Here is a 19,356-nt window from a genome sequence, read left to right on the forward strand (position 1 = left end):
AGGAAAAAAAGTATTTTGCCCTAATAGAAACTGACAGTAATCGCTGTAGTGTTTCCCCTTTATCAGTTCTCATTGTCCATTTCAGAAGAATTCATTTGGCCGAGGCCAGGATAGAATGCTACATTATTCTTAATGCCTGGCTCACCCATAAGTGGTGGTCACCTTCAATAAAGACATCATCATAAATAAAGAACTTTCAGTTCCATTAAGAAAACAATTGGGATTCAGGGGCAGTGTCCTGTGGGCAGTCAGACAATATGGGGGAAGTAGTGTCTTTATCAGTTATTGGCATCCCAAGAGGAACCTGGGGTAGAATGGGGTTAGAATGCTGTGATGGGCAAAAAATGGTTAAGCTGAGAAACAATTCTCTCACTGGTTAACTTATTTAAAATACTTCAGTGTATATAATGACTGACTCTTGACTACTGAACTTTGCTTGTAACAACTATTTTTAAAACTTTGCATTTGGTATATTGCTCTTACATTCCTCTTTTTTTCTACCATTTCTTTTCTCTTCAGCACTGTCATGACATCTAAAAACTTGTGTTCAACTTTGTTAGAACCCAGTGTAAAGTATTAGTAAACAGACTTGGTGAGGACCGGAGAGGCAACTTGTAGATGACTTTAAGCTAACCATACTTTAGCAGCTCAGCAGGGGTTTTTTTTTTTGTTTTAAGATTTTTTTTTTTTTTTTTGACAGATCACAAGTAGGCAGAGAGGCAGGCAGAGAGAGAGAGGAGGAGGAGGCAGGCTCCCTGCTGAGCAGAGAGCCCGAATGCAGGACTCAATCCCAGGACCCTGGGATCATGACCTGAGCCGAAAGCAGAGGCTTTAACCACTGAGCCACCCAGGCACCCCGGGTTTTTTGTTTTTACTTTTACACCCAATTCTTAAAATCTCAGCTATTTGCTGAAAATTGAAGTTGCCCCAAAAGTACTAAGACTTTTGTAAATTAGTAGACTCTGTCGAGTTTTTTCAAGAGTTCTAAAAACTAAGTTGTCTCTTGTGGTGTCTATATTAATCAAATTATTAAATTAAAATGATAAAATGAGTTCTCTTTAAACTTTACAGAAAAAAGGACTTAAGGAAACTGAAGGAAAAGGCGTTTAAAAGGAACGCTTCAGGGACGCCTGGGTGGCTCAGTTGGTTAAGCAGCTGCCTTCGGCCCAGGTCATGATCCCAGCGTCCTGGGATCGAGTCCCACATCAGGCTCCTTGCTCGTCAGGGAGCCTGCTTCTCCCTCTGCCTCTGCCTGCCATTCTGTCTGCCTGTGCTCGCTCTCTCTCCCTCTCTCTGACAAATAAATAAATAAAATAAAATAAAAGGAACGCTTCAATAAATTAATAAACTAGTAAAGCTTTTTTAAAATGAGCTCTTTAAAACAATAAAATTTTATAATTCTGGGATTATGCTAGAAATATATAGTATATCAAATTTTAGACAAAATGATTAAAAGGGAAGATAAAGGTAAATTTTTCAGAGAATTTAACTCTCCAGGTAGTTATAATATATTTAACTCTATGATTTAATCCTTAGTTTTAAATCCTATAGACAGCATAAACAGAATACTGAATTTCTTAATTTAATAATTCTGTAGTACCATTTGTTTGGCTTTTTGTAGCTGTATTTTGAGGTCATTACATTCTTTCCTCATCAGTTCCAGCTCTTGTTCCAAACCATGGATCTTCAGGTCACAGCTCAACTTTTCCACCTCCCAGTTTGATGAAGGTGGATTTAAATTCCTTATCACTAAAAAGAGGATAGACAATAAAATTGTTATTTCTGCCTTCTACATTTGTTGTGATTCCATAAAGGTTATACTAGTAAAACATAGATAATATAAAAACTAATATAAAACATGCACAACTAACAGTTTTTAAAAACAGTAATATTACTTTCAAAGACCTATGCTAATGAGAATAAGAAACCTACCAATCTTGTGTCAGAATGTATTAATCACCACTATCCCTGAATTTCTGTTTAGGTTAAAGTACAAGTTTGTCAGTCTGAAACTTTAAAATATACAACACTAATCAAATACATGCTAAAACTGCTGGCAAGTCAACAATATTTAAGTCAAGGTTAAGACAGTGATAAAAATTAAATGAAGTGAGGAAACTGAAGCTCATGTCTCTAATTACTCCATCTAGTCCCCTCAGAGACCATCAGGCCTAGACCTAGACCATCAGGCCTAGAAAATGGCATCAAAACAATTTATTCATAAACATTTACTATAGAAACTCAGTACAACTGGATACTGACTTACCTTTGACATAGTTCTTTAGTCTATCTAGAGATAGAGAGGCTAAAAAGCCCCAACCAGCTACTGTAAGAGAGCTCATCTCAAATGCCTATCAAAAGCCTCTCTCAGAGGCCTACCCTTCAGTCTGTCTCATCAGAATGCTCATCGGAACAGGCCAATAGCCATATGCTCCAGAACTACTTATTTACTCTAGCATCTCATCTGCACATTTTAACAACTTCAGAAATTTAAATTAAAAAAAAAAAAAAAGTAATTGTAACTACTCCATGACAGTGCTTAATAGTGGGCAAAAGTTTAGTAGAAAGGAAAATCCAGGACATACCAGCAGGCAAGATCTCTGACAAGGATGGAGTTCTACTCCTTTCTTCATCTACTTCATCACAAACTAGCCCTAAACAAAAACCATCAAATTTTCTCTAGGAAAAGTGCAACTTATATCTAAGGAAAAGTTAAAGGAGTTGATATTTTGGTGAAAGCAGATCAGAGAAATTAATATAAGCCTAAAATTATAAAATAAGGCCTTAGCATACAGATATAGAAAACTGATAATGGATATAACACATAAATGGAAAATTATACTGATTCCATTATAATATTTGTAACAAATAAGTGGCATACCCTGCTGAGTCTCCACCTCTGTCCTTAGCTGGAGCAGTTCTACTTCTTTAGATTGTAGCTGTTCATTCAACATTTTCAAAGATTCAGAGTTGTCTTTATTCTAGTTAAGTAGGGAAAATGCCAAATTATATTCAATAAAATCTATAGGTTGATATACATTAATTTTCAGGTAGATAAAAAAAAAACAGATTTAGGCCTTTAAAAAAGCAAGATGGATGATGAACCCAGTTTTTCACTAATTTCCTTTTTTCTTTTTCAAACTTAGGAAATACTAGTCACTAGCTTTTTTTCTTAAAAACACATTGACAAATTCTACCATGTCATGATTTTCCAAAATAAGTTAGTGGTGTTAGATATACTTAATTCCTAAACATCATCACATACTATGTATTTATTCTGTACAGAAATAAGCTATAAATATCACCATTAAAAATTCCTATTTTTGGGGTGCCTGGGTGGCTCAGTGGCTTAAAGCCTCTGCCTTCCACTCAGGTCATGATCCCGGGGTCCTGGGATCAAGCCCCGCATCAGGCTCTCTGCTCTGCAGGGAGCCTGCTTCACCCTCCCTCTCTCTCTGCCTGACTCTCTGCCTACTTGTGATCTTTGTCTGTCAAATAAATAAATAAAATCTTAAAAAAAAAATTCCTATTTTTGCCTTTAGGATGTTTATTTTCAATTTTTTATTTACTAAATATTAAGTATCTTTCTTATTTCTAATTTTAAACTTCCTAAAGAAGAAAACTCATTTGCAATATATAGAAACTGTTTTCAAACCAACTTACCATTTTATCCAATTTGCTTTTCAAATTATCTCTATCAATGCAAACCTCTCGATATGCATGATAGGCCTTATTTACTTGTTCACGTCCCACAGAATTTGTTTCTTCATCTAATCGAGCTCCTATAAGCTAATGGTATATAATTAGAAGGGAAAGCTCAAAGGTATTCCAGGAAACAAACATGAACAAAACAAAAAAGCCACCAGTCTTCTGATGGCTCCACACCTTACTTTTCTTTGTAATGCAGGGATAAAGCCTGGACTATAATTAAACATTTTACTTCCAACAAGTAAGCCTTACTGATTAAGAAAGCAAAAAAAGTACAGGTAAACATTTTTAAAGTCTTCTATTTTATGCTTTTACTTAATCAGTATTTTTTTGTTTTATAACATATATTAACTCATCATTCTAAAACAGTATATTATTCTTTTATAATACCTAGATGTTTTTCAAGGCAGTAGTATTTCATTTCCACCATCAGAAAAAATGACAAGTTAAGGTATGCTTGACCTTTTTAAAGAATAAATGTGGTAGTTCATTAAATACTACATTATTCCAGAATAGAAATTATAGGATTGTTGGTCACAAAGTACACAAATATTTCCAATGTCAGCTATACCAAATCACATTTTTCTACTTAATTTTAAAATAAGCATAACTACAAGCTCCAAAATGTTACCGTTTCTCACTCTACCCAACCCAATCAAACACAAATTTGATTACCATTAAAGACAATGTATATGAATATAAAGAAATTATAATGATTTTTACAACTGACCTCCTTTCTCTTAATTCTCCTAGATGAATCAAACTCTACCAAGTCCCTTCCTAAAGTTTTTATAACAAGATAATTCATTTCCTTGGCAGCTAAGAATCCATTTCCTTCCCCATTGGGGAAGCTGCTGTTTATAAAATACAAATACAATGATCTAATCGAAGAAACATAAAACTAAGTTAAAACTTTAAACCTCAAAAAATATAAGGATGAGTGATAAAGATTTTCCAGTACCAAAAGCCAAGTAGATATGATGATTTATAATGGAATCAGCCATCAACCTTATATATTCTATAAGATTTAAGAGTGTCAGGTTTCTGCATGAGAAAGGTAAACAGATGACCTTTATCAGTTAAAAGCATTATTCTGTGTGTTCAAGAACAAAAGAGACAGTTGAGGTAGAGAAGATATCAGTGCTGGTGAAGATGTTTTTAAACAGAACAATGTTACATTTCATTTCCTTTGCTGGCATATCATTTGTTGCACAGATTTTAAAATCCTGAATAAAATACATACAATTTATGAAGGTAAGGCAATCTGAAAAAAAGATTCCAAGAAAAATATATTCCAAAATTATATTCCAAATCCAACTCTACATATATTCCCCATGTACATGATATGTGAAGCATAGTATGAAAAGTACTGGGTTTTGAAACTAGCTGTGAGTTAACCTTGGAAACTTAGTACAACCAGTGAAGAGAGGATAGAAAAATATTTAAAACTTCAAGTATTTTGAATTATTCAAGTCATAAAATATAATAGATAGTAATTACCTTTTCTTCCAAAAATCTTATTCTTTTCTTTAAGAATGAGTTCTCTTTCTCTGAATCCTTAAGTCGTTTTTTGATGTCTTCATATGCAGTGACAAGGGCAAAATGTGAAGCAACAGACTCATCTCCTGAATATATTGAGATTGGAGTCACTGTGTCTCTCCTATGTGCTTTTTCATGATTCAGAATGCAGATATCATCTTCTACCAGTGCATCCATGACAGCTTTTTAAAAGAATGTAAAAGAAAAATGTCTCTTTCAATAAATGAGCAAAAAAAGAGAGATGGTATTTAGAATAATGAAAATACTATCAATGTTAAAAACTCCTATTTCTTTTAGAGGCAGCATAACATAGTAGTGAAGAGCATGGACCCTAGAACCAGATTCTAGGAATTGCATCCAAGCACTGCTTAGTGTGAGAATTTGTGCTTAATCTCTCTGCCTTGGTTTCCTTATTTATAAAGTATAAGAAATAGTAGCAACTACTTCACAGAGTTAAGGATATTAAATGAGCTGATAACCATATAGCATTTGAAACCAATCTAAGCTATTATTAATAAGTTTTAGAAAAAGTTGCAAAACACCATTTATACAGGATAAAAATTTTTAAATATTTTTTATCCACCTATTTCTTCATTATCAATATTTCCACTTTAAGATATAAGCAGCAAGTTTTATAACTTCCCAAACTATACATTTTTAAAAACTCTTCTGAATACAATTCATTACAAGAGTATTATGGAAGTTTTTTGTTTTTTTTTTTAAGATTTTTTTTTTTTTTTTTATTTGACAGAGAGAGAGAGAGAGAGATCACAAGTAGGCAGAGAGGCAGGCAGAGAGAGAGGGAAGCAGGCTCCCGGCCGAGCAGAGAGCCGGATGTGGGGCTCGATCCCAGGACCCTGAGACCATGACCTGAGCCGAAGGCAGAGGCTTTAACCCACTGAGCCACCCAGGCGCCCCAAGTATTATGGAAGTTTTAATGCATACTCCACTGTATTCTTTGCATACCAGTAACTGATTGATTGTTGTCCATTTGCAATAGAAGACACAAAGGAATTATTTCAGTACTCACCATGTCCCAGCACCATACAGTACATTTTTTTTTATTATTATCTCATTCAAATTAATCCAAACAATTCTATGAGGTAGGTATTATCTATATTTTATAGGATCAAAAAGGTAAAGTAAATTGCCCAGGTTAAAGCTAGTAGATGTTAATTAGCTCCAGGAGGGTACAGGTTATGTCTGTTTTGCTCATCATTGTGTCCCCAACTTATCATTGTGTGTAAGATGCCCAATAAATACTGGTTATTAAATGAAGAGTCAATAGTATAGGATTCAAATCAAACTCTAACTCAAAAACCTAAGACAAGAAGCCAGTTACTTTCATAGTTAGTGAACTTACTTGTACTGTACATCTACTTTTGTTGTTAGGTTCAGCATTACTTCCTCATCTGAAAGTTATGTTCCTGAAAAACACTGTGGAAGGAGAAATTGTAGCTGAAATCTTTTAAGACCTTATGGGAAAAACAGAGTAAGTGGGACTGCAGGTCATAAAAGATCCTAAAAAATCCTTTTAGATACCTTTTAGTTTGAAATAAAACATCAAATAGAGCAATCTAAATAAGACTGTCAATGGAATTTCATATATCTTATATTAGTAATTCATGACTACTGAAAAACATTTTTATTTACTATTCCTTGCTTGGAATGACATTTGGTTGCTTAGCATGTCACTGTTCCAAGAATATTATAGGTAAGGAAATTAAGGTAGAAAGGAATTTAAGTAATTTTCCCAAGTAAAATAATAAATAAGGAGATGTAAACATAGGTGATTAAGGCACAAGAACTATGTTTTACTGTGCCTGCTTTTCCCCAAAACTTCTGACCTCCCTCCCTATATCAATCAATGCCTGTAAAGTTCATTTTGCTTTATTTCAGACAACATGAATACTAAGGAAAAGTGGAGGTTTTTTCTAGTTCTGGTTTTCTATCACTGTATTTTTGCTTTACTGATTTTTCATAATGGAAGACTTATGGAAGGGTAGGCATATGATTTCTCATATCTTAATATCCAAACAAATGTGCTGGATTTATTCAACTGAGATTTTTTTTCTGAAGACTCTTGAAAAACAAGAAATAAGCATAAACTGCTCTACAAAGTCGAAAGAGATGTCCCACTGTGCACTTCAAGGATCAGAGCATGGATGCTTTTACTTTATACAAAGTTCTAACCAGCTCAGCTATTCATTTTTATTGTGAAATAATCACTTACTCGGGAAGGGAAAAAAAAAAAAAAAAACCAGTGTGGAAGACAGCTGTGCAGTAAAATAATTATCATGCCATAAAGATAATATATTTGAAATAAGAGAAAGTGCTACGGGAATTGAGGGTTCAGGTGAAGGAGCAGTTTTGAAAGAAGGTATCACAAAATAATGAAAGGACTCTAAGTTACACACTCGTAGGTGAGGATGGTTATTTTCATTGTATGTATAACTTCTGACAAGGGAAACAAGTTCAAAGGCCTGAAAGAGTATGAGAAGAAAGTATGAAAAGGGAAATGGCAAGATGTGAAATTAAAAAAATACCTAACAGAAACAAACTGAAGTGGTCTTTTATGTAGAGAGACTACAGAAGTTGGTTCTTATTCCGTGGAATTCAAGACAGACCCAAACATGATTCAAGAATGTGAAGAATACTTATACAACATTTGTAAAATATATCCATAACCAAATGAACTACTTAGTATTGTGCTAAATATTTTGTAAATATTATCTCTTTTCATTCTCATGACTACCCTGAGGTAAGAAATCTTACTGTAGTCATTTCACAGATGGAAAAACTGGGGCCTGGGAAGGTTACAGAGCTTAGCCAAGACCAGATGATTAGTATATAGCACAAGCACCTGGATTTCAGAGCCTGAACTATTAATATTTTTCCTTCCCCAATGAATCTTTCACATACTTATATTCATCAAGAACTACAAAACTAGGGGGCGCCTGGGTGGCTCTGTTAAGCATCTGACTCTTGATTTCAGCTCAGGTCCTAATCTCAGATTCCTGAGATTCCAACCCCATCCCCTCCAGCTCAGCATGGACTCCTCTACTTCTCTCCCTCTCTCTCTGCTCCTTCCCTACTCATGTATGCACACATGCATGCATGCTCTCTCTAAAATAAATAAAATCTTAGCGGGGGAAAAAAAGGACCACAAAACTAGGAAACCCTTGGAAGGTTTTTAAGTACCTTAGATGGAAGGAGGTATACTGATGTAACAATGTCACATACACAGTATGATAACTGGTCTTTCTAGAACAAATGAGTAGTGAAACTGGCTTATTTTATATATTTAAATCTATTGCCTAAAGTAAAATGATTTATTTTTAAATCACCAAAAAGTAGCATATGGTGTCCTCTTTCCAAATATGAGAAAATTTATTTGGATAGAAGAGCTTCTTCCAAGTTTTATACTACAATTCTATATATTTAGTTATTATACTTGGAAAGATAAACATGACTTGGAAAGCAGCATAAAAACTGCTTATCCGTCCTAAAAATTGTATAAGAAATCGTCAAATTGTATGAGAAATACCCATACATTAAAACACACTCAAGAGGTGCCTGGCTGGCTCACTTGGTAGAGCATGTGATTCTTGATCTTGGGGTTGTAGGTTCAAGCACCAAATGCTGGGTGTAGATTACTTGAATATAAAATCTTAAAAAAAAAAAAAAAAACCCCAAGATAAAATCTAGCATCACAGATATGCATGCAGTTTTTTTTTTTTTTAAGATTTTATTTATTCATTTGACAGAGAGAGATCACAAGTAGGCAGAGAGGCAGGCAGAGTGAGAAGGGGGAAGCAGGCTCCCCGTGGAGCAGAAAGCCCGATGCGGGGCTCAATCCCAGGACTCTGGGACCATGACCTGAGCCGAAGGCAGAGGCTTTAACCCACTGAGCCACCCAGGCGCCCCATGCATGCAGTTTTAATGTTTTAAAATCAGTATTTTAAATTTGCTGTAAAATGAAAAAGGAAACTTTGATTATCTTTGCAAAAATAAATATGAAATCACAAAAGTATCAGAAATATTAATGCTTACATTACTCTGTACCAACTGGACTTAAAGAGATTAAAAGCTGCAGGGCCAAAGAAAATGCTATCTTAGAAAGGTTCTGAAAAATACAAGGCAGCTATCCCACTATATAAATTATTATACTGAAAGGAAAATTGCTAGCAAATTAACAAAGTAGGCTAGGCCTTTATTGCTTATGTATCTCCCTCACAGTAAAGTATGATTCAGTTTTATATAATTCTGTTGTGATGAAATGTCTCTTCATGAGTATCCAAAGTTACTGGCCCAAGAAATTTGATTTTCTAGACAAATCATGAAAGCTTAACTGGCTAATACTATCCTTAATAAACTAGACAAGACCATTTTTAACATCTAAAATTTGGGAAAACTTATCCTATACTGATCTAATGTTATTTACTGTAACTTAAATATCTTAAAATAACAAGCATGTGCTTAACTTTAATCTTTAGAAAGTGTCATAAGCAGGGACACCTGGGTGACTCAGTCAGTTAAGCATCTGCCTTCTGCTCAAGTCACAATCCAGGGGTCCTGGAAATGAGTCCTGCATTAGGCTGCCTGGTCAGCAGGGAGTATGCTACTCCCTCTCCCTCTGCCCCTTCCCCCTGCTCATGCTCACTTGCTCTCTATCAAATAAATAAAATTGAAATTAAAAAAATTTTAAAGTGTCATAAGCAGATTATTATCAAAATTAGAATCATCAAAAGACTAGACAATATTTTAAAGGTAAATCTAGCAGGAATTGAGAGCATTAACTTTTAAAACTCAACAAGTATCAAAAATATTACCCAAAGATTAAGCAGACCTCTTGATCATAACAAACAGTAATAAATACATTCTATAGTAATATACCACACACACAAAATGTCTTTTTCAAGAACATTCTAAGATACTGGAGATGACCTAGAGCAGTGTTTGACAAAGTGAGATGTGGACCACTGCCCCAGAATCAGTTGGGAGTTCTCTTCAAAATACTGATCACTGGTTCTGGCCCAAGATGGTGACACAGAAGATTCTGACCTCAAGTCCTCTAGAAACAAACCAAATCTGAATCTATTTATACAGCAACCACTCCTGAAGAACTGAACCCTGACTGAATGACAACAACCACACACAGAGAATGGCAAGAGAAACAGACACATGGTACAAAGGGAAGCTCCACCCTGGCCACCGCAAACCACAGTGGGGTGAGATATTATGGGAGACTGTGAGCAGATTCCTCTGCCCTCTGGCACAGAGAGAGACAGAGAGAGAGAGAGAGAGAGAAAGAGAGAGAGAAGCAAGCTATGCCTTTTTAAGGGCTACAGAAAATAAAAGAACCAGCCAAAGCTGCTAAAACTCCCTCTGGGTCAGGAGACTGGTGAGTGCTACAGTTGACATTCCCCTTCCACCTTGATAATGTAAACAGAAGCAGAGTCCAGGTGCCCTAGCTGGCTTACCACCTCAATGAGTTTCGGGTCCCTAATCCACACTGGGATACCCCTGGTGAGTGCTCACTATAGCTCAAGCCTCCTTTCAAAGGTGGCATAGGCACAAAATTCAATATCCATTCATGATAAAACCCTCAATAAAGTAGGTAAAGAAAGTACTGCCACAACATTATACAAGCCACACAGGAAAACTCACGGCTAACATCATACTCAAGAGGAAAAAATGGACAGCTTTTCCCCTAAGGTCCCAAACAAGACAAGGATGTCCACTCTCACCACTTTTATTCAACACAATACTGGAAATGGCAGCCACAGCAATCAGACACGGAAAAAAAAAAGGCATTCAAATTGGTAAGGAAAAAACAAAACTATCATACGTGCAGACGATAGGATACTATATGTAGAAAACCTGAAAAGACTCCACCCAAAATCTACTAAAACTGAGAAATGAATTCAGTAAGGTTGCAGGACTCAAACTCAATTTGCATTTCTATACACTAATAATGAAGTAGCAGGAAGAAATTAGGGAAACAATCCCATTTACACCTACATCAAAAATAATAAAATACCTAGGAATAAACTTAACCAAGTAAGTGAAATACCTGTACTCTGAAAACTATAAAACACTGATGGAAAAAACTGAAGATGACATAGACAAATAGAAAGATAGTCCATGCTCATGGATTGGTAAAACTGTTAAAATGTTCATGCTACCCAAAGCCATCTACAGATTTAATGCAATCCTATCAAAATACCAAGAGTACTTTTCACAGAACTAAACAAATTATACTAAAATTTGTGTGGAACCACAAAAGACCCTCAATACCCAAAGCAATCTTGAGAAAGAACAACAAAGCTGGAGATACCACAATCCCAGATTTCAAGACAGACCACAAAGCTGCAGTAATCAAAACAGCATGGTACTGGCCCAAAACAGACACAGAATAGAGCACAGTGAAATAAACCCATGCCTATATGGTCAATTAATCTATGACGAAGGAGGCAAGAATATGCAATGGGGAAAAGACAATCTCTTCAACAAATGGTACTGGGAAAACTGGACAGGTATATGCAAAAGAATGAGACTGCTCCACTTTCTTACACCATACACAAAAAGTAAACTCAAAATGGATTAAAGACCTAAATGTAAGACTTGAAACCATAAGACTAGAAGACAACATAGGCAGTAATTTCTTTGTCATTGGCCTTAGCAACATTTTTCTAGATATGTCTCCTCAGGAAAGGGAAACAAAAGCAGAAATAAACTTTTGGGGCTACACCAAAATAAAAAGCTTGCATAGCAAAGGAAGCTATCAACAAAATAGAAGGAAGGCAACCTATTGAACAGAAGTAGAGATTTGCAAATGACATATTCAATAAGGAATTAATATTGAAAATATATAAAGAATTTATATAATTCAACACCAACAAAATCCAAACAATATGCTTAAAAAATGGGCAGAGGACCTGAATAGACATCTGTGCAAATAAGACATAATGATGGCCAACAGACACATTAAAAGATGCTCAACATTACTAATGATCAGGCAAATGCAAATCAAAACCACAATGATATATCATCACCTTACAACTGTCAGAAGAGTTACTATCAAGACAAAAAATAACAAGTGTTGGCAAGGGTGTAAAGAAAAAGGGACCCTAGTGCACTGCTGGTGGGAATGCAAACTGGTGTGGCCACTTTGAAAATGGTATGCAGGTTCCTCAAAAAATTAAAAATAGGGGTGCCTGTGTGGCTCAGTGGGTTAAAGCCTCTGCCTTCGGCTCAGGTCATGATCCCAGCATCCTGGGATCGAGCCCCACATCGGGCTCTCTGCTCTGTGGAGAGCCTGCTTCCTCCTCTCTCTGCCAGCCTCCCTGCCTGCTTGTGATCTCTCTCTCTGTCAAATAAATAAATAAAATCTTAAAAAATTAAAAATAGAAAAACCGTACAATTCAGTAATTCCAAAAGAAAAAAAAAGGAAACACTGATTTGAAAAGATATATGCACCATGTTTACTACAGTATTATTTACAACAGCCAAGATACAGAAACAACCTAAGAGTCTGCTGATACATAAACAGATAATGAAAATATAGTAAACACACCATAGAATATTACTTAGTCATAGAAAAGAATGAGATCTTGCCATCTGCGACAACACAGACCTAAAGGGCATCATGCTAAGTGAAGTAAGTCAGACAAAGATAAATTGTATATTTCACCTAAATGTAGAATCTAAAAAACAAAAGACCAAACAAAAGCAGAAATGGACCTAAACCAAGAACTGATAGCTGCCATAGGGGAAGGGATGAGGGACGGGCAAAATGAAGGGGAATAAGAGGTACAGGCTTCCAGTTACAGAATAAGTCACAGGATGAAAGCTACAGCATAAGGAATATAGTCAATGATACTGTAATAGCATTGTATGGTGAGAGATGGTAGCTACATGTGTACTAAGCATAGCATAATGTACACAGTTGTTAAATTCCTATGTTGTACACCTGAAACTAATGTAACACTTGTGTTAACTATATTTCAATAAATAAATAAAATTCTAATAGAAAACAAACAAAAAATAGTGACTGCTAGACAGCACTGCAGAACTTCACAAGTCAATATATCTGGGGTGAAAAGGTCAAACTGAATTTTCAATAATCAACCCATGTAATTTTAAGTCCCTCTCTAATTTGAGAGCCACTATTCTACAGAGTTAAGTGGCTACTCTGTGATTTATGGAATTCCAATTATAACTAGTATTCTTAAACATTTATGGTCCTGGTTAGTTCTGTATTATCAATTGGTAAACATCAACTAACTTGTGCATGGAGATTGTGTTTTTAATAGTACACTAAATAAATTCATATTCATTGTCTCTCTCATCACAATAGTATAGGAGAATCAGATATATTTACCTATAGGAAATATATCTATATAATCATGCAGTTATTTTATATATTTGGAATTAAATTGTTTCTTCTTAGAGGTTTCTTCTTGTATAAATAAAAGAAAATTAAAAAGAGTTAAGGTAAGGGATGCCTGGATGGTTCAGTCAGTTGAGCGCCCAACTCTTGATTTGGGCTCAGGTCGTGATCTCAGGGTTGAGATCAAGCCCTGGTGAGTCACCACGCTGGTGTGGAGCCTGCTTAAGATTCTCTCTCTCCCTCTGCCCCTCCCCCTCCTCACAATCACCCCTCCCACACTTACATGTGCACTCTCTCTCTTTAAAAACAAAAACAAAAAAACCAGAGTGGGGTTAAGGTGAAAGATGTTGATGTTTATTGCTGAGAACAATGAAATTCCCAAGAATGATTAAAAGGTGTTCTGGTCAGCCAATTCCAATGTGAGGAGGAGATGTTTCTACACTATCAAGCAATGTTCTGGACACCAGATGGGTAGCCTACAATTCAATTCCATTCTGATAGTATCTACCAACATATTCCACAGTTTAAGGGCTTGCTCCCACAAGACTGCCCTCTACTTTGGATACTAACTGTAAGCGTAGGTTGTTACCTGTGCTTCTGACCATACATATACATAGGATGAGGTCCTGAACAAAGCCACTTCTGTCCTTCTGGAATCTGGGGCCAGCATAATGGCATGTGAAATGTTCTGGAAGCTCTCTGAACCCTCCCTCTTTTGGTTTTTACAAAGGCTTCCTTACATAAAATGATTAAATCACTGACAACTGATTAAAATTTCAGTGCCACCCTCTCGCCCCCATGTGCCACCAACCGTGGTGGGGCTGAAAGGTTCAACCCTCTAATGATAGGATTGGCTCCCATCCTTAGTTGCTGTGCAAAAGTCACCTTATTAACATAAACCCGGTCTTGGTAGAAAGGAACTTGTCAGAAATAAACAAGACATGCATTTCACCTTCATTGCTCAGTAAAAGATGTTAAGAGACCAAATATTATGACAAAAGATGATCCTATAACTGTTAATCCTCAGGAAATTTCCAAGAGTTTGGAAGGTGTGGGCCAAAAACTGAGGACTAAAGCCAAATATATATGAGAAATACATTTTGGTCATCTAAACGATCAAATACATATTTCTTATGAATCACAATATTGCAATGATATTGCAATAATTTCTTATAAATCACAATATTGCAATAATGCAAGTGAGAAAGAAGGGCACAATTTGCCAGATAAGGTGGATAGAAAGGAGCAAGAGCTGTTTGTGAGGCTACAGAAGAGACAAAGGAAAAAAAATCTAAACACTTTAAGAATTATTTTAGAAAATCTTAAATTTCAATCTTTAGTACAATCAACATTAAGAGTACCCCGAGTTAAGACATGCTATATATATATATATACTGGCTTGTGACATACTAGAAAACACAGAAATATCTTCTTTTCTAGGGAAAAAATATGATTATTCTGTCATATTTCATCTTCATCATATTTACCACATTCATCACTTACCATATGCCAGGCACTAGTGCTTCCAAATGCATCTTCCAACTCCTTAGGTAGGTACTATAATCCTAATTTATAAACAAAGTCTTAGAAAAAAATTAAATATCTTATTTACAGCTATATGAGTAATCGGTGGCAAAGCTGGGATGTAAACCCAGTAAGCTTCCTTCTGAATTTGTGCTCTTAATACATTTTAAGAGGCAACAGAACATGGATTCAGATTTTTTCTAATAAGAATCCAGAAAGGAAAAGCTCAGTGGTAGAAACAACCCTGACCAGAGATTCAAAAATCCAGACTCTAGTCTAAAATCTGCCACCTTGATTACTGATTGGTTTACCTCTCAGGATCTAAATTTTCCCACCAATAAAAATGACAAGGTTGAACTTCATTACTAAGATGCTACCCTCCTAAATTGTGAAAGGAAAATTTAATGCAAATATAGAATGGCAACCTAAACAGATAGAAGGAATTCCATTTTTGCCAAAAACGGAATAAATGGTATAGTACAAATCTTACCTCAAATCCATACCAAACTTGGCTAAAAAGTTATCACCACCACCACAGATGAAGAAACTTAAGCTCAAAGAGGTGAGGTTAATTTGCTTAAAATCACACTGGCAGTATATGACAGAGCTAGGGTTGGAATTAAGGACTATTTAGTGGGCTCTTTCCTCTGTTCTACATTTCCTTCTGAACTGAATCTCCTATTGCCATCATCCTCCGACCTCTGAAAAGCTAGAATATCCCTAACCCACTTCATAGGTTTATTCACAATACAGTGGAGCAAGGATTAAATCTTATGGAAGCAAAGAGACCAACACTTAAACTCCTCGTTCTTTTTTGTTTTTTCTAAGATTTTATTTATTTTTAGAGGGAGGGGGAGGGGCAGAGGGAGAAAATCCCAAGTTGACTCCCCACTGAGCATGGAGCCCAACTCTGGGCTCTATCTCACAACCCTAAGATCATGACCTGAGCCTAAGAAGAGTCAGACGCTCAACTGACTGAGCCACCCTGGCACACACCCCCCCCCCATATTTTTTGAAGATTTCTTTCTTTTTAGAGAGAGAAAGAGCAGTGGAACACACACGCAAACAGGGAAGAAGCAGAGAGTGACCGAGAAACAGAGAATCTCAAGCAGACTCCCACTGACCATGGGGCCCTACCCCAGGCTCAATCTCACAACCTTGAGATCATGACCTGAGCCTAAATTAAAAGTCCAAGACTTAACCAAATGAACCACTTAGGTGCCCCTTCACTCCCTATTTTTAATTAAACAATTGGGGCAGGAATGGCTTAACTAGTTTATAAAGAAGGGATGATCAAGTGCCTTTTTTCATGATACTGTCACTCCATCTATATACCTCAGAACTCCAACGCCCTATATTTCAGTGAATTACCAAAATGTGCTCAGCAACAGATATACAGTATGAAAAACTCTACTCTAATTTCTATATGTCACTAAACTGCATTAGTCCAAAAATAAGTGTTATGGCTAGGGAATCATACGATTTTTTTCAGGGTTAGCGTAGGTATGAAGAACAGTCTATTTCTTTTCAGTCTTTTCATAAAGTAATAAATTTCAATGTAATTGAGCACTTACATTCCCCGTTTAGTGTATTAGTATATTAGTAATTTAGTATTAGCAATGGTTACTCTCTGGTAGCCATTAAGACAACCGTACCTTAATCCAGAATATAAAAACAAGGAAAAAAAAATCACTTTGGCTCTGTTCGTGGATTATGAAAAACGTCATCACATTTCGTTCAATAAACAAAAATGCTCAGTGTTGTTAATTAATATTTACCGAGTGTTTATGGTCTGTCAGGCAGCTTTTAGGGGAGCCATCTCATTTGTTACTCATAACAATTGGTTAAATCTAAGACCTCTGATGTGGGCAAGAATTTCCTGTTATCACAGGTGGACTAAAAGAAAGGCAAAGGTTGAAAAGTGAAGCCAGGAACGTAAACCAGCCAACTGACTACAGCTAGGGAAACTTAGAAACTATGTACTGGTGCCTTGGAGAGTTAGGCATTACTCTCATTTCAAAAGACTGGGAAAATGGCGAAGAGATTTAGTCTCCTACCCAGTGTCAAGTGATTAAGTGGAAAATTCAACACTCAGATCTGAGTTAATGTTCTGACTTAATCCAGTGCATTTCCCATTACACTATATTCTCTAATACTAAACCCCTATATTTGTATATCTCCTCCCATTTTATAAACAATATGGCGTTAAAATTTTCTAAAGACCCTGTGAGTGATTATCATTCCTAATTTACAGATGAAGTAGGGAGTGATCAGAACAGGTTGGGAAATCAGATATGGCATGTTTAAAGAACCAGAATTTAAATTATGCCGTTGAAATCTTAAGTAATCCAATTCAAAATTCTATAGTAGAAAAAAAATGTCTCCTATGTTTAAGAGACACAGGTCAGTTTCAGTCTAGTACGTCACTGTCTTCGATCACCTTAGCAGATCTCCAACAACACATGCTGGAGCAGTTTATATTCCAACTTGTATTACAGTTTCAGCGAATACTTTATCTCACTTACGAGTATCTGAGTTTCTTGTCTGTACGGACGAGAGTCAACCTACCGTGCATGTATGTAGGAGTCACTCTACAAATGATCAAAAATCATACCAAACGTACAGGTTAGACACTGCAGAAACGACGAATATCTACTGTTAGCCTCGATAACCGACAGGGCGGGCGGACGGGGTGATGACCACTGCCTCAAGCAGTGCCGTCCTAGCCACACGTCCCTCTTTCGTTTTCGATATAAATGCAATCTCAATGAATGAAATACAACTAATGGCGCCCTAGTAATTCAGAGTACGGAAAGAAAATAAGCAATAGAGACAATGTGAAAAACCAAGTAGGGCTTGGAACAGCTAGCGTGAAAAGGTGACAGGGCGAAGGGATGCCCAGGCGCGGGCGGCTCCCTAGTCAAAAGGAGGGCGCACGGGCTTGTGAAGAAAATGACGTGTCTTTTCGAACCAGCAATGGCAGCGGAGGTTGGTCCTGGCACCGCCCGCGCCCCTAGCCCGGCTGAAGCGAGTCACTCACCCCGAAGACAGGTTACGTAGGGCCGCCCCCTGGGCCGCTGAGTTTCGATTCCCCAATGTTTGGAAACGGACGGAAAACAAACCGGGTCGCCAGGGGTCACCATGGGCTTCCGGTTTCCTCGAAGGCACTGCCGCTTCCCCAGAGAAGGCAGCCGCTCCGGGAACGCCGCGGAGGAATTCCCATTTCTTTAGCCTCGGCTGCGCCGCAAGCGGCGCAGCCCGGCCCGTCGTCTAGGGCTCGGGAGGTTCTGGAAGGAGAGACAAGCCGAAGCAGGAATTGCCGAACTGCTGCAGGAGAAGGCCCGTTACCCAGCAACACGCGCGCGAGACCTAGGCCCGCCGGCGTCCGCCTCGTCAGCGTCCGCACCTGCTGAGGGCCCTGTCGCGTTCCGAGGGAGGGAAGCGCTGTCGAGGGGGGCTGGAAGGAAGGACGAGTAATGAGCCGCCGGAAGTGCGGCTTCCGCCGTCCTCGGGCTGGGCTCCCAGGCCACAAGAGCAAACCGGAACTCGGTCCGCAGGGAGCTGAGAGGGCGTTCTCGAAGCCGGGGCTTTGAAGGGTGGGGAAAGGGGAAGGTGGGCGCGGCGTACTACGTGTCCCGTGAGTCTCCGCGGCGGGGCGGGGCCGCGTCGACGCGAGAAGGTGGAGGCGGAGCTGGAGTTGGGTAAGTGCATTACTGGCCTCTGTGGCGGTTGGATTGCTGGCTTGGTTTTTGGCCTTCTTCCAGCGCGTTCTTTTCTTTCGCTGTCCGCTTGGGGGTCCCCGAGCGTCTGTGGTGTATGTTGGATCCGCTCAGTGTTTATATCGCTGTCGCCTCGCTGTGGCCAGGAGCTGGGAAACTAACGACGCCTTCGGGGCTGACGGAAGGAAGCTGTTAAAGCTTCCCACCTCCGTTTCCCGGGTGCTGCTGTAAACTTCAGGCCAGCATTTGAAACACAAGCTCGGCGAATTACTCAGGGCCGCATAGTTATTCCGCACAGTGCTCTTAAAAAAAAAAAAAAAAAATACAAAAAAAAAAAAACAAAAAAAAACTACGTAACTGAATTTAGGGCAAAGCTTTGGGATTTGCGGATGGTACCCGGCGGCCCTAGATTTTCTACCGCCTTTAGTAATTTCTAGATGATAGGCCTGAGCTGTGAAGTCACGAGTAGTT

General features: G+C 37.7%; 2 protein-coding genes across 6 annotated transcripts in view; one reads left to right on the forward strand and one right to left on the reverse strand.

Moving 5' to 3' along the window:
* Positions 1-18,737, reverse strand: part of AZI2 (5-azacytidine induced 2) — a 38,432-nt gene extending 19,695 nt beyond the window's left edge. Inside the window, exons 1-6 of one of the 3 annotated variants that reach the window (XM_047738748.1) lie at positions 18,207-18,737; positions 6,611-6,684; positions 5,209-5,429; positions 3,664-3,789; positions 2,882-2,981; positions 1,601-1,749 (exon numbers count right to left, since the gene is read on the reverse strand). In XM_047738748.1, the coding sequence (XP_047594704.1) occupies positions 1,601-1,749; positions 2,882-2,981; positions 3,664-3,789; positions 5,209-5,429; positions 6,611-6,623 (609 nt within the window). In that variant the 5' untranslated portion in view covers positions 6,624-6,684; positions 18,207-18,737. Of the gene's footprint in view, positions 1-1,600; positions 1,750-2,881; positions 2,982-3,663; positions 3,790-5,208; positions 5,430-6,610; positions 6,702-18,206 lie in introns of those variants that run through there. The other 2 variants (XM_047738740.1, XM_047738757.1) reach the window with 2 other exon arrangements.
* The window catches only part of ZCWPW2 (zinc finger CW-type and PWWP domain containing 2), a 179,865-nt gene that overhangs the window by 19,406 nt on the left and 141,103 nt on the right, over positions 1-19,356 (forward strand). For 2 of the 3 annotated variants that reach the window (XM_047738788.1, XM_047738780.1), the window contains exon 1: positions 18,734-18,867. The exons of the other annotated variant lie outside the window; for it this stretch is intronic. The gene's annotated coding sequence lies outside the window, so the exon portion shown is untranslated. Of the gene's footprint in view, positions 1-18,733; positions 18,868-19,356 lie in introns of those variants that run through there. 3 annotated transcript variants of the gene reach the window in all.

Source organism: Lutra lutra, chromosome 1 (assembly GCF_902655055.1).
Source record: "Lutra lutra chromosome 1, mLutLut1.2, whole genome shotgun sequence".
Classification (NCBI taxonomy): domain Eukaryota; kingdom Metazoa; phylum Chordata; class Mammalia; order Carnivora; family Mustelidae; genus Lutra; species Lutra lutra.